At 36.2% G+C, this 15,196-nt stretch overlaps 1 protein-coding gene across 1 annotated transcript in view; it reads left to right on the forward strand.

The window, feature by feature from the left end:
* The first annotated feature begins 466 nt into the window (after positions 1-466).
* The window catches only part of LOC122042328, a 28,539-nt gene continuing 13,809 nt past the window's right edge, over positions 467-15,196 (forward strand). The window contains exons 1-4 of the mRNA XM_042602372.1: positions 467-947; positions 6,991-7,164; positions 8,206-8,590; positions 8,704-8,987. Of these exons, the coding sequence (XP_042458306.1) occupies positions 904-947; positions 6,991-7,164; positions 8,206-8,590; positions 8,704-8,987 (887 nt within the window). The 5' untranslated portion in view covers positions 467-903. The remainder of the gene's footprint in view (positions 948-6,990; positions 7,165-8,205; positions 8,591-8,703; positions 8,988-15,196) is intronic.

The following is a 15,196-nucleotide window of genomic DNA, read 5'->3' on the forward strand; positions in this document are numbered from 1 at the left end:
TGATTGTACCAGGAATCCTTTGATTGTCATTCTAACATATTCTTTTTGACATGTTTCTTATCTTAGGCTCCTTGGAAAAGCTTCGCGAGTTCATGTAACCAAGTGATCCTAGTCAACCTCAGCATACAATCACCAGCGAGTCAACCGTTAACGTTCTCGGGTGAAATCATTGGGCATTTTCTAACGTCTACAAAGTTAGAACCATTGGTAAGTTGGAAACCTCTTAATGATTCACCTGTTCTTGAATTTAACTAATGATCCATCGTTTATGGGGCTAAATCGTCCACCGTCAAAATTAATCGAAGTTGAATATCTGAATTATAATAAATAAATCGTATCAATATGGATTTTCTAAAATGTAAATATGGGGAAAACAAAAGATTTTCTATTTTCAGTTAGGCGGTTATAAAGGCGAAGTCGTGGAGCGTTTTCATCTGTCAAACGGCACCGAAACCGACCCAATTCTCCCCCTCAATCAGTTCTTCCCCTGAGCTCGCACCGCCACCTCCTGCGTGGGTACAAATTGTGGGTATCGCAAAGACGTCCGATTTCTCACCGACAACGTTCGTTCTTGCGTGTCTCGGCCGGTGTCAGTCAGCCGCGTGCGGCCATCCTATCCCACCGTGTTTCGACCGCACGCATAAGAGTTCTTCTGCGGTGGCCATCGAAGTCCCCTTCCTTCCCCGCCACGCGTCCTCCGGCTTCGAACGCGATTCAGTTGGCCATGCGGCGTGGACAGGGAGATGCGCGGAAGCGTGGATTCTAATTCTCGACGGGCTCCGATTTGAACTACCCCGATAATCTCGCTGGCTCGCCTTATCCTCCTCCTTTGTTTGGCCTCATCGATTGATTCCCTGCAATCATTTCTAGGTTTTCGTTTCTAGCGAAGCGGCAGGAGGGATCATGCTGCTGAGGTTCGTCGATCATCTACTCGCTGTCACCAAGGAGTAGGTTCCCGTTCCCTTCTCCTGTAATCGAACTTATGTTTGATTGTTTGTTTTAGGAATTTGAGTTGCTTGAGTTGTTTTTATTTTATTTATGTATTCGCTAAAAAAGTTGTTTTTGTTGAATGATGCGTGCTTTCTTGCTGAAAGAAGGGAAAAGGGAGAAGGATTTGCGCTGCTTCCTTTTGCATAATTGCTTCCATACAAGTGTTACAATTTGACTACTGCCAAATATTATTTTAGAGATGGAATGTGCCTGGTATTGATCAACGTTTGATGTTAGTGGGTGTTTAGAGAAAGAAAAGGAGATGCTTTAGCCAATTTGATGGGTGGAGTTATTACAAATAGATATGATTGTGAAAGGGGGTGGGATGCTAGAAATCTAGCGATAAGGCTAATCGAGCAGTTGGCTTTGCTTCTGTTCCTAACTTTATCTTAGGGTATCCTATTATATGTCTAGGTAGCACTTAAGTTTTTTAGTTTACACCTCATGTTATTTTCAAGAGACTATTCGTACTATATTCAGAGGATCCCAAATTTGACAGACAAATGAAATTCACAGTGCAGGATCATTTTAAGTCATATGTGCAAATGTAGTAGAACGGTGCTAAGCTTAAACTCAAAAACACTTCATCCACATTCTTTGACGTAGAGATGGATATAGAAAATTAGTAAACGAGAACTTATTGATCCATTTCGTCAGTTTATGTTCTATGTCAGATGTTTCTTTTATCAAAAAATAGTTAATGAAATATTATTTTCAGATTTATCCTTTTTATCTCCATATTTGGGTGTGAGCGAAGTCACATGGTATTTTTTGCAAGTCATTGAAGTGTTGTGGTTTTTCATGCAAATGTCACAACTTTGGAAGTTGGTATGGAAACCTATCAGCCGTCATCTTTTATACTGAACAAATATGATTTTGTTTTTGACCTATGTTTTTGACAAATGTCAATGAAAGAAGATGCTTCTAACATCATGCTTATGGTTTCTTAAAACAAACATCTTCCTAAATAATTGATCATAACTAAAAGTAAGTTACATTTTATTATTTTACAATAACTAATCATATTACTAAACTGATAATTTACATGATAATCTATTTAGGAGTATATACATAAAATTTTTTTTGATGAACAAATATTGGTTAGAATCTTATGAACAAGTCTGACTTAACTACTTATTATAATTTTCCATAAGTTTGTTATGTAGTGAAATTGTCTTTTCAAGGTTTTTGCTAGGAATTTTATTCTCACTTTTAACCATGTCATTGATTTTTTTGGGGTATATTAAAAGAGCAAATTATTCGGCATTGTTTAAAGTTTTAAAGAGCCCGTATTTGGTGCACTTATGTCACTTACATGATCACCTAGGCAGATTTTGAGGGGTTCATGTAGTGGCCACAAATTTATATGTTACATGTGCAATTTTTCTTAAAAAAGTGCTAGGTTTGTTTGACTAATTTAAACTATGACATAAATTCCTAAATTAATCTATATGCTATCTTTGAACTTGTAAGCAAGGTTTAAAATTTTGATTTGTGCCGAGATTTCAGTCCTAGACCGGAACGATACGGTTTCGGTATCGTATCGTGTTGTACCGATACCAAGGTTTAAAAATTCAACCCGTGCCAAGGTTTTGATCCTGGACCGGAACGATACGGTTTTAGTATCGTATCGTGCCGTGCCGATATAGTTTCGGTATTTTTTAAATATAAAATATATTAATTAAAAAAATATTTAACATAAATATTTAAAAAATAAACAAAATAAACAATATAAAATAATCTTTTAAAAAAGGAAAAGATATGAAAATAGATAAATAAATAAATAAAAATTTTATTATAATTTTTAACTTAAAATAAATGAAATATAAAACTAATTAGATAATTTTATTAGGGCTTAATAAAGCCTCTTTAGATTATTTCCATCATAGCTAGGAGTTGGTTAAATAATTAGCGTAAGTTTAATTAAAAAATCCGAAATCCAACTATACTCCCGAGCTCGCGCGACTAAGGCGCTGCTGCGGGGTTACACGACCCCTCAGCCATGGCCACTATGATATCGTGACTCCTCCGACGTGATCGTCGTAGTTGTGCCTCTGTAGCGATCGCAGGGTCGCATGACACCTTCGCGGTGGCAGCGGAAGGGTTATGCAACCCCTTCGCTGTTGTTGCGGGGTTGAGCGACCCCTTCACTACGGCCATAGGGTCGCACAACACGTCGCAGCTGTTGTGGGTCGGTGTCGGGGTCATGCCGGTCGCTAGGCGGAATGAGATGTTTCGCCCGTTTTAACCATCTCGGCACGACATTTTAAACCATGACCGATACAATTTCAGTATTTTTTATTTATATATAGTAATTATAAGATAAATATGTTTATGGTGTATATAAAAATAAGTTGTATATTGATTTTGTATAAGTTCTCAATTATTGAACAACTTAATATTGTTAGAAAAAATAATTAAATATAATGTTCTTTAAAAAAAATTGATCTATCCATAGCTCGAATTAAAATTGATCTATCTATAATAATAAGTATATAAATTAATATAAAGATATTACTTTATATATAATAATTATATAAATTAACTATTTATTCATTTAATTAATTATTAATTAAATAATATATTTTAAATAGTAAAAAAAATATCAAGTACAAAATAATAAAAAAAATTATCGGAATATAAATCTAATTTATTAGAATTTTTAATTTTTTTTAGAATAAAACCATCCGGGAGGCACGGAACGACATTTCATTCGCTGTCAAGTTGACTGAAACGTGATAAAATTTTAATTTTCTTTTCTGTTTGGTTAAGCATAAACCAAAATATATAAGTAAAAAACAAATTCAACCTGATTAAATTAACAAATTTATGTTTGTCAGTTATTGAGAAACAATTTCATGAAAGATTTTCAAGTGTACTTTAAAAAATATGTACAATAACAATCCTAACCATAGAAAAGTAAACTAACTATGTTATCATATCCTATGATCCATGGAGTCAGATCCCATAGTTATATTCCATAATTTATGGAATTAGATCCCATGATTTATGGAATAAGATGATCCCATGATTTATGAAATATTTTTATCCTAATTTAATTTTAGGGATATAAATTGACACTCCCACACTCCCCATCAGGCCAATAAATTGGTGTTTGCTATTCTCAGCTTGGATATTATACTTTAAAATAGTGAGCTACTTAACCCTTTAGTGAAGATATGTGCATGTTGCTTATATGTAAATACGTAAGGGGTACAAATCAACTCGCTCTCTAGCTTCACCTTGATGAAGCATTTGCAACATAAGTTTTGTGAGCTTTTGGCTAGCTGGATAATTTGGAACACTAAGAACATTTTTAAAAGCTTAATGATGGGTTTATTTTAACATCTCCTACACCTGCTATAATATCAAAGAACCATCCATTAGCTGTGGCTATGCTTATGTTGCTTGGACACGGGAGTATCTGGAAAAGACACTTAGTGAATGGGTTATATTATCCATAGGTTCTAAATCTATGATCGAAAAGTAGAAAAGGGTGTATTTAAGACATTTAATCCAATAGAGGATTAATGACCTGAAGACTTGAATCCACCTAAATCCTTTGGTACAACTTTATTTTGTTATGTCTTCGCCATATGCATAAAATCATCGATTGTTATTTGTTCTCCTTGATGTCCCTACTCTTGACTGAGAGGTTTGTTATAAAGCTTCCAACACCACTCACGAGTATGGTATGCCATCTTACAATACGTGCACCATAAACTATCATGATCAAGAGCTTTTAATTGTTCAAATTTTCTACTTTCAGGAAATCATGTTATTTTTGTGTGTTTGTGATTAAATTATTGCCACCACTAGCTACCACAGCTGAGCATTTTGTGTTTTAAGTCCTCTTCTGCTTTCCTCTCCTCAAACCAGCGCTATTTAAGGCATGGGATTTCCTGCTTACAACTAATTTGAATTCTCATTTGATCAACCTATAAATAAATCATAATGGTTATCTTAATGAGCTCCTTTAGAACAACAATCATTTAATTTTTATCACCCTATAATGATCAACTTCTTGACATAAACTTTTCTGTTGATTTTGTGTTTTACTACCTTATTTAGCAGCCATTGTTATCACCTTAACCTATACTATATACTTCTTGTGTCTTTTGCTTTTGAATATATCTATTGCATTGCATCCCAAAATGTCCTACGTAGTAGCCAAGAATATACATGTTCCACTAATCTCAAGAACCATTGAATTCCATAGCCACACTATAATCATCAATTCTTCTTCACCCCATGCTTCAAGTTGAGGATATTCCAGTTATGTCCCTGTACCTATAAGATGACTGATTGTTTCTACACCTTCTGACATTTTTATATGTTAAAATTTGCATAAAACTAGTAAAAATAAGGAATAAATCGACAATGAAGGTCGAGCAACAAAAGCAAACCACCATTGATGAAAAATATAGGAAGGAATTCAAAAGGTCGATAAAAGGAACACAAAAAATATTCTATTTTGTCATTAGAAAACAAGCAAAATAGAGAAAAAAAATCACATATGAAGGCTAGAAGAAGGAAACTCAAAACCGAGCCCAACACTTTGATAACATAACTGAAATTGAGAAATAATTTTATGAAAGATTTTTCTAGTGTATCTCACTTCAAAAAAACTGTGAGTTATATATATATAACAATCCTAGCAATAGAAAATAAGACTAGATACACTATTAGATCCCATGATTTATGGAATCAGATCACATGATTATATAATGATTTGTGGAATTAGATCCATCTACAGGATTAGGTGATCCCATGATTTATAGAATATTTTTAGTCTAATTTAATTTTAAGGATATACGTGGTTAGAAAATCATTTTTTCCTACAACAATGAATAATACAGTGTTATAAAATCTGTGTTAAAAGAATCACAATATAACAATTTAATTTGACATGTTATAGCAAGAAATTTATTCCATAAAAAATTAAAAATTAAAAATTATGACATTTTAATATGAATTTAATTCGATCCAAACCAAATTGATAATTTTGATTGGTTTTGATTTTGTTTAATTCTTATTCAGCTCCTTTCAATTTCTAAACAATGGACAATTTTTTTTTTTTTTTGATTTGGTGTATTAGGTTTGATTTGATTCAAATTGGATGGAGGAAAATAGTTAATTACATTAATGGACATAAGATATTATAGAAATAGATATGTGATGTTATTCATGATTTTAGGGTGTTAGTAGCTTATATAAAATCTGCTAACAATTTAATAATGTATATAAGTTTGTACGGTGATTGGAAATTATTGTGGGGTCACTTGATCCCACTTTCATTAAGTGACTCCACCCTTAACTCCCAGGGTGATCTTAAAATCAAGGACAGACTCAGGCATCTTGGCACATTGATCGAGGAAAGATGAGCAATTGAAATCAATGTTTTTTGCATCTTGATTTGAATGTGTTTTTACTTCATTAATACATGATATCCACTACCTTTTTCTCTTCTGTCAATCAGAGAAAAAGAAGTTCAGTTTTTCCATCCTGGCGATTAAAGAAGGGAGGCTATCTAATTGACTGATTCATAAAACAATAAAACATGCACCATAGTGGACCTATGAAAAATAGGCATTCCCATCAATGCTGTGACATGCATGTTAATCACCAAAGTTAAAAATAAAATCACCTTAAACTAAAGTTGGCTCATATTCATAATGGTGAGTGAAGAATAAGATTAGTTCTCTTTTCTGCGCCAAAAAGGTATTTGCATGGCCATTCACAAAAATGATTGCAATATGTCTTAAGATCTAATAGTTGGCATTAACTTGGTAAATATTTATTTTTTGTTCTTTTTTGTCTTAAGATCTACATTGTCCAGTGGATAGTTGTGGAATTTCAGAATCCAGATGTCTCTTTTTTAGACATACAAACATCATTCTAAGCATCAAGCCTATAGTTACATACATTTCTTCTTCTTGGAATTTTACCTTTCTTAAAATATAGTTAACATTGTTGTTCTCTTCCAACATTGTCTTGCAGGTCTGTGAAGACATTCACTTATGAATCTTTGATCAATATTGCGAGGCTGATAAATGGTATTTCAGCACTTGTGTTGTCGATACTGCCAGGGAAAACCAACATTCTAGAGGGGATCCATGATTGGGAGCTAAGACCCACTTTACGTGGACCTCGCCTGCCTAGATGGATGGAGAAGTATGCTTTAATATGCTTCTTTTATGTGATATAAGAATATGCATTTTTCCATTTTACTTATTTTGAAGTTAGTATCAATCTTACCTTTTTTATTTTTATTTTTTGACTATGAAGTGAATTGGCAATCCATTCTCATGAAAACCTACTACATGGTTGCAAAAGTACATAGTACATACATTATGGAAAATGCTAGATTATACTTTTAAGACTTGGGGAAGTGAATGGGCCAAAGCTTGTTGTTTCTATGAAATGGACGAGGCCATTTCACTTTGGTGATTATCTTATATGCCTTTTCTTTAATTTAATCCAAAGCATGAATTCTCTGAGTATGATGAATTGTTGACTAGGCTATAATTTAGTAAAGAATACGGGATAACGATACAATTTTGTTGTTTATTCTTTTAGAAGTTGTTGCTTAGATTCTGTAAGATTGGTATGATTCTCTCCCCCTCAACATTTCTCCCCAGAATTGCGATGATGAGATCCAGAAGAAAAGTATTGCTTTTGAAACACTTCAACATTCTATCTACCCTTCATTTTTTCTCCAAGTAGACTGGATCAACTTATTCATCTCCAATTTTCTTTCCATTTTTTTCTCTCTAACTTTCTCTTCTATTTAGATGGGTAGAAGTTGAAAATGTTCTACCTTCTGAAGGAGATGATGAAATGCATGACAGAAGTAGAGTGGAGCCTTAATTTGATCAATGACAAGTTGGTGGCAGGATCTTCTTGTTCACATAAGTGCTCTGCTTTTTCTTCTAGAGCCATGGACAATATAATTAGGAGTTGTGTCCTACAGATTATGATATAAATTTTAAAATATCCCTTCAATACTTTATTCTATGCATCTTCTCCCCAATGAAAAACTTGTTAGCATTTGTTTTCGGCAAGGTGAACACAAAGTGAATCTAGTCTGTCAAGGTGAGCACAAAGAGAATCTAGTGTATCCTTTCTTTTGGATCTAACGTACTTAATAAAAAAAATCTAATTTTTTCTCCATGGTTTCTTTCATTCTCCAAGTAAATTTTTAACTCTTGACAGTGGTGTTTCTTCATTCAACATGCTGGTTCATGAGTTGTCCTTGGATCATGAAACTTCCATCGATGCTTCATCTATAGCTGGTGAAGAAGATTATGATGAGAACCTATGTCCTGCATCTCCATTGTCTCAGGCTTCACGACTATCAAATAGCAGCACAGTCAATAGATATGATCGACGTACAATACGCCTGATCAAATTTTTGCTGTCCTGGATCCTTTGGCCTGCAGCCTTTTTTCTGAGGTTGTTTGAAGGTTTTAGGAGAAGTGGAGCAGCAGGAAACCTGAATGCTAATCAATTTGCAAGCCCTCAACTGACTAGAAGACTGCTTCAGACAAAGGATCATGTTCTCCAACGCACTACTGATAGGAGGCGAGGGGTAATTGAGGTATTATCCACAGTGGCATTCCCAAACAGTTAATTTAGCAGGCAGATAATTCAGACTATGATAGCATTCTCTTGATTTGTGTTATTCTAATGAATTCATTATTGTTTTTTCAGGATCTATATCTAGCATTAGAAATATTCATTGAATCAGCCTTCGAAATTGCCCATAAGGCTGCACACTTATTCCTCTCCCCATCAGAAGTTTGTAGAAAAGTATTTACATTCTTCTTATCTAATCGAGGCGCTGCAATTGATAGTCATGACGGTAACATAGAGACGGTAATTCCTACAGCTATTGTTGGTGACACTGATCCAATTCCAATGGAAAGGCCACGAACACTTCATTACTCCCTTAACACTGATGCTCGGACATGTCAAGATGTCATAACTGAACTTGGGTAAGAGCTTTTATTACTCTTTATTTTTGTTGTCTTGTGTAAACTTGCTATTTCTAAATGTATTATGTAGATGTCAGGAACATGTCAAGTTATTGTGTAAGAAGTCTTTATTGGAGTCCGTCATCATAATTCAAAATTTTTCAAAATCTTCCTTGGAGACCCATCCAATCAGCCATCCACAAACTACCACTACCACAAACCAACGTACATGAACACTAACAATGTGTGGCTGATTGGAAGTGAATTGATGTCTTAACTATATATTTCTTAATGTATTATATAAATGCCAATAACATTGCTAATCAAATTATTTAGTGAAAACTCAATTGAAGTGCATTATAGATTCAAAAAATTCAAGACCTTCTTTAGACACCCACCCAACCACACATACACATGTGCCACACACTAGCACACAAATGCAAATATTGTTCTATGGAACACTGACACTGGAATAGTGACTGTCTGGTTGTTTGTGTATGTGTGTATGCGCATTGAGATCATAAAAATTAGGAGAGCCACTTAGATTTATCAAGATCAAGAATAGTAAGTTTTGGTAACCAATTTATTAAGATCAAGAATAGGAAGTTTTCTTCATGGTTTGAAATCTTATACCATATCAGGTGAAATGGTCAAAACATATTGTTCCAAATTATCGAGATTTAATACCACTAGCATAAATAATGTCTTCTTTCTATGCTTCACCTTCTTCCTCTTTCAACATCCAATCGCATTGACACCATGCATTGGAACGTCAGAACGAAAGCGAAACAAGATCATAGTATCATTCTGACCAAAAATCAAAATTGTGGCATGACTTGACGTTTTGAACCATGATTTTGTTAACTAGATAAATGAGAGTGTGACAATTAAGGAAATCATTTAGCCTCATCATATTCAAGAGTGATAAGTAATCTACCTAGATAAATTGTTGCAAGTATCGCCGTCCTCACGACAAGATATAGGCAGGTAAATCATGGAGGACATTTTGCCCTAGCGAAGCAGCCCTTTGCATGGGGAGGTCAGATATCCAACGAGACATTTTGCACTCGCTGGAAATTAAATCCAAGACCTATTGGAGCAAATACCCATGCAAATACCAAATGCACCAACTGTGGGGGCAATACCTAGATAAATGAACAATAATAGGATAAGTTAAATAATGGAATCATCAAAACATGATACTTTTGATTTTCAGAGGTAAGGATGCAATGAGTTTAGTTTTGCACAATACTTTATGTTACAAAAACTAAAAGGAAAAAAAAGAACAAATGTTGATGTGTCACTTCGGTAACTTAGCTGAAAAATAGTGGGCAAGCTAGACATTTTGGTGGAATACAAAGATCATATACTAGATACTGTAGGTTAGCATAATTACATTCATTACTAGAGTAGATGTTACAAGCTCTCAATGCATTTGTGAAAGAAGGAACTCAAAATCTTTTTCTTTGAAGATGATAAAGGAGAAAGAATTTGTTGGGATTAAACTTGAAGTTGTTGTTCCAAAATTATATATAGAGATAGTGACTTCGGGTGGGATAACGATTATCTTGTGGGTTATTGAATCGGTTGATTTGCTCACGAACACCGGAAGTAATCTTCTATAACTTGTTGATTCGAAGAGGAATACCAGGAAATAGAAAAATAACGGCACTGCCAAAAAATATAATTAATCAAAAAAACTTTCCCATCAACTAAACAATTGTTTATATAGACTCCAAACCTTAAGATGCAAAGAAAGGAAAGAAATCCTAACTGAAAAGAAAAAGATTGGCAATCCTAATATCCCTAAATGGACTTAAAATCGAAAAATACAAAATAACCAAAAATACCCTAAATATATAGAAAACAAAAATTATCAAAAAAAAATACAAATTATTAAAAATAATAATTAAAATCTTCGGATCCTCATGCATTAGTCGTCCTAAGTTGAAAAAACTCGTTCTCGAGTTTAGAATAGTATTAGGTGGTACCCCAAGAAGATAATCCGGTATCAACTTGGTAAAATTAACTAGCCGCTATTGCACTTCTGCTAGTAAATCAGTTGAAATGGTATTTGAAAAAGGAGATTGGCAAGGTGGTATATGAATTGAAGAGGAACGCATTGTTGAAGAGTTAATTGATTGCCCTTGATTTTCTTCATCCACATGAATGCCTTCATTCAAATCAAGTTTGAGTCTAGTGGCAACAATTTGTTCTGCAAGAAGAACTGATGGGCAGTGATTTGCAGATGACGCATGGTCCTCCTCTCCCACTTCCTCAAATCCAGATAACCTAGAAGACTTTGCAGAATTCTCAATTTCCCTTATTTTAAAAGATAGCACTTCTTGAATTCCTAATGATTCAACTGAGCCACTCTCCCTCTGTTTGGAGGGGGTGAGCGAAGGTTCATTAACGGAAGGGGAAGGGAAGGAAAGGAAGGGGAAGTAAAGTATTTATATTCTCCTTGTTTGGGAGGGAGAGAAGGTTCATTAACGTAACATGTATTATCATGTTTGGAAGGAAAATGAGGGTAACAAAGGTTAAATATATAAAGTTACAAAATTATCCTCACTTTTGTTAAAGACTTATGCGTTCAAGAACCTAGTGCATCTTAAATACATTTATTGGTTAAAACTTACGCGTTCAAGCAAATTGTAGCTCATTTGTTAAAGTCGGCGTCGGCGTTGACATTGAAGTCCTCATCGGCTTTGGCATCAAAGTCAGCGTCGATGTTGAAGTCGGTGTCGACGTCGAAGTTGGCATCGAAGTCGGCGTCAGCGTGGGTGTCAAAGTCGGTGTCGGCGTCAGCGTCGGCGAAGTGCGAGTGTCGGGCTGTGCGAATCGGACAGTGTGAGTGTTTTTCATCGCAACGCAAAGAATAACTAAAATAATGATTTTCGGAATTAATATAATAAAATAGGGATAAAATTGGAATATAAATTTTTTAAGTTCCCCTTACCCTTCCTTACACTCCAAATCGGAGTGAAAGAAATTCTTTCGTTTCATGGGTAAGGAAGGTTAAAGCTTACCCTTCCTTACCCTTCCTTTCTGTAACTCACTTCTGTTGACCTCCGCAAGTGTACGGAAATGTCGTAAGTAATAATAAAAGATATCGTATCCACAGGGACTGGAATAAGCACTAAAAATGTCTCAACGCGAGTTAGCTAAACAACTAATCAATGGGTTGACAAGTGTAAAGTAAAATTATGAAAAGTAAGATAGAAAATGAAAGAATAAGAAACAAGAATAAGGGTGACGATAAAGGGAATGTTTTAGGAGTTTTGGTTTCTTTGTAAGGATTGTTCCATGTAAATGATCTACCAAATCTTATTTCTCAATTGTCCATCATTTGTAGAAGGTTGCCGGTTCTTTCTTGCAATAAACAACCGGCCTAGGATTGAAATCTATACCTAAATGTGATCAATTAGGAATAAACCTATGTTGTCCTTACACGGGGCTTGCCTGTCACGTGCGTCCCTCGGATAATCAACATACGAATTCATCACTCATCAACCGCATCAAGATGTAAAGATTAATGCACACAAGCTATCCTACCTCCTTGAATTATCCTATTTCACCCTCAAGATTGTTCCTCAAACGTCCTTACACGAGCATGTTCTTGTCACGAGCGTCCCTCGAAAAATCGAATGAGATACAATCTTTACAAGATCCACAAGATATCCAAACATCCAATCAAGCATGGTAATTAAACCCTAATCACAACAATCCATACAAGATATAATGAATACAAATAGGGCAAAATCATAGAAATAGGAAATTGACACATCCACAAGAGTTTTACATCAAATCATCCTTACAATTATTCCCTCCATCCTGGAACAAGAAATCTACTCCATAAAACAAGGAAAGAAACCCCAAGAAAAGAAGATTATAAGCATTCTTAATCCCCTCAAATCCAAGAAAAGAGAGAAAGAAAACTTATCTACAAAAAGAACGTCTTCAGATCCAATCCTTGCTTTCCCGGAGTCGATTCGGTGAAGATCCGCCATTAGATCGCCGGAAATCCCTCCAAGAATGGTAAGGAACGCCCCAAATCTTGTTTCCCCCCAAAAGGGAGAAAATCCCCTCTCAAATCATGAAGGAGGCTTTATATAGAGGTGAGGTTTGGGCGCCACACGGCCCCGAGGAACGACCGTTTGAGGTTCACACGGCCAAAGCCATTCCCTTCTCTGCCATCCTTACACGGCCATGTGTGGTACATGGCCGTGACATGCATCTTCCATGACCCCCCTTGCATGGCCGTGTAGATCTACACGGCCTGGACTGCTTCTGCCTCTGGAAACCTGGCACGGTCGTGTGGTGTACACGGCCAAAGCCCTCTTGCTCACTGGAAACTTGCACGGCCGTGTGGTGTACATGGCCAGGGCTGCCCTAGTCTCTGGAAATCTTACATGGTCGTGTGGTGTACACCGCCTGACTCCATTTGGCTTCAAATCTTGGCACGGTCGTGTGAGGTTCACATGGCCAAGCCATCTTCCTTTCCTGCTGCAGCTACACGGCCAAGATCTCCACACGGCCTGGGCAACTCCCCATGACTGGGTCGTGTGAGGTTCAGGAATGATGCCTTCCTCCTTTGCTTCGCTTGCAGATTTGGCCTTTGAACATGAAACCTTCACCAAATTTGACTCCTGTGTATAGAAAATGCACAAAAGCAGATCTCCGAACAAAAAGAGTAAATATGCTAAAAGGAAAGCTGGAAGTACGAAAATACGTAGACAAAGCATGTGCAAAGCATGTGAATGTGCGTCAAAACATGCTAAACAAAGGTATATAATCTACGCGCATCAACTTCCTCCCAAACAGAGTTTCAAATTTTCCTTCTCCTTCCCCACCCTTCCCTCACCTCCCAAACAGTGCTTTATTAGGGTCCTTTAGATTTCCATCAATCTCAGCGGCGTCAAGAGAAATAGCAGCTGATGCTACAAGCTCATCAGGGCTAGGAGGGGGTGTACACATTTCCTTTGCTTCACTGGACAATTCAAACCGAGTGATTTCTGTGCTATTGGATTTCATGACCTTAGACTCATCAATAATTGTAGGAGTAGTACTGACAGCAGGCAATGAGATTCCAGAACCGGATGATGAAGATTTTGGCAGGTTTTTAGTTGAGCTAGAACTACTAAATGGTTTTTTCACTTCTTTATTTGTCATATGCTCTTCAACACCCACCGCCTCTAATTCCCTACTAGAATCAGCGACATCTATGTCGCACTTTTCACCTGCCTTAACATCAGAATACACATATTGTTGTTATCTTCAATTTTACAATTTTGTTCAAAAGATGTGTTCTCATCCTTCATTGGGCTTGTGAAGTTAGTCTTGCTATCTGTACAAATGCTGGAAACTTGGACCTCAGTAGTTTGTTTGTCTTCAATGGGATCAACTCCCATGGTAGCACCACCCTCCACTTCTGGTTTATCATTTTTTTTCTTCCCAAGGTTTTACCTCTATGTTCTTAGAATATCAAGAGAGCTGATACAGGTGATAGTAGATTGTGTTGTCTGCAATCGAGTAGACAGCTTGTTGTCACTCTGCAAAAGCGTATTATCACTCTGCAATATGTTATTGACTCACATAATCAACTTTCTTCCCCTCCTCAGAGCTAGCACTAGCAGATTCTTCATGTAGAGCATTTCTCTCGGCCATATCAACATCACAAGATAATCCCAACTTAGAGTCATCATTACGAGTGGATTGTTCCTCTACTGCAAATGGGGTTCCAACTGAAACAGTTGAAATAAAAAATTTCTCCCGCGACAACAGGACTGACAGCTTCAGAATACTTGGCACAGCTTTCTACCAAGGCAAGCATAGAATTGTAAGAACTTGTCCTTGGTTCAGTCAAGCAAGCTCCATTTTCATTCCCAAACAACAAGGTGGTTTTAGCAGGATCTGCAAGTTTTTCAGTTACCTCAACATTTCTTCTATGTTCTGCAATTCCACCTAATCCTTCTCTTACATTATTTCCCTGGCATGACACTATCAGTAGCATCTACGGCATGAGACAAAGGAACATCATTCATCAGTTTCATTCTACCATCATTCAGATTTTTTTTGTCTGACATACCTACATATGACGATTTGCCACCCATAATCGATTCATCCTCAAGAAAGCCTCTGCTGTCACTCTTCCCTGGGCTTTGGCTAGCATTGGGAAGCTTAACAATCAACCTACAGCTACTTCCATGATCACCAACAGGGATATCAGG

This window comes from Zingiber officinale, chromosome 2A (genome assembly GCF_018446385.1).
Source record: "Zingiber officinale cultivar Zhangliang chromosome 2A, Zo_v1.1, whole genome shotgun sequence".
Taxonomy (NCBI): Eukaryota; Viridiplantae; Streptophyta; class Magnoliopsida; order Zingiberales; family Zingiberaceae; genus Zingiber; species Zingiber officinale.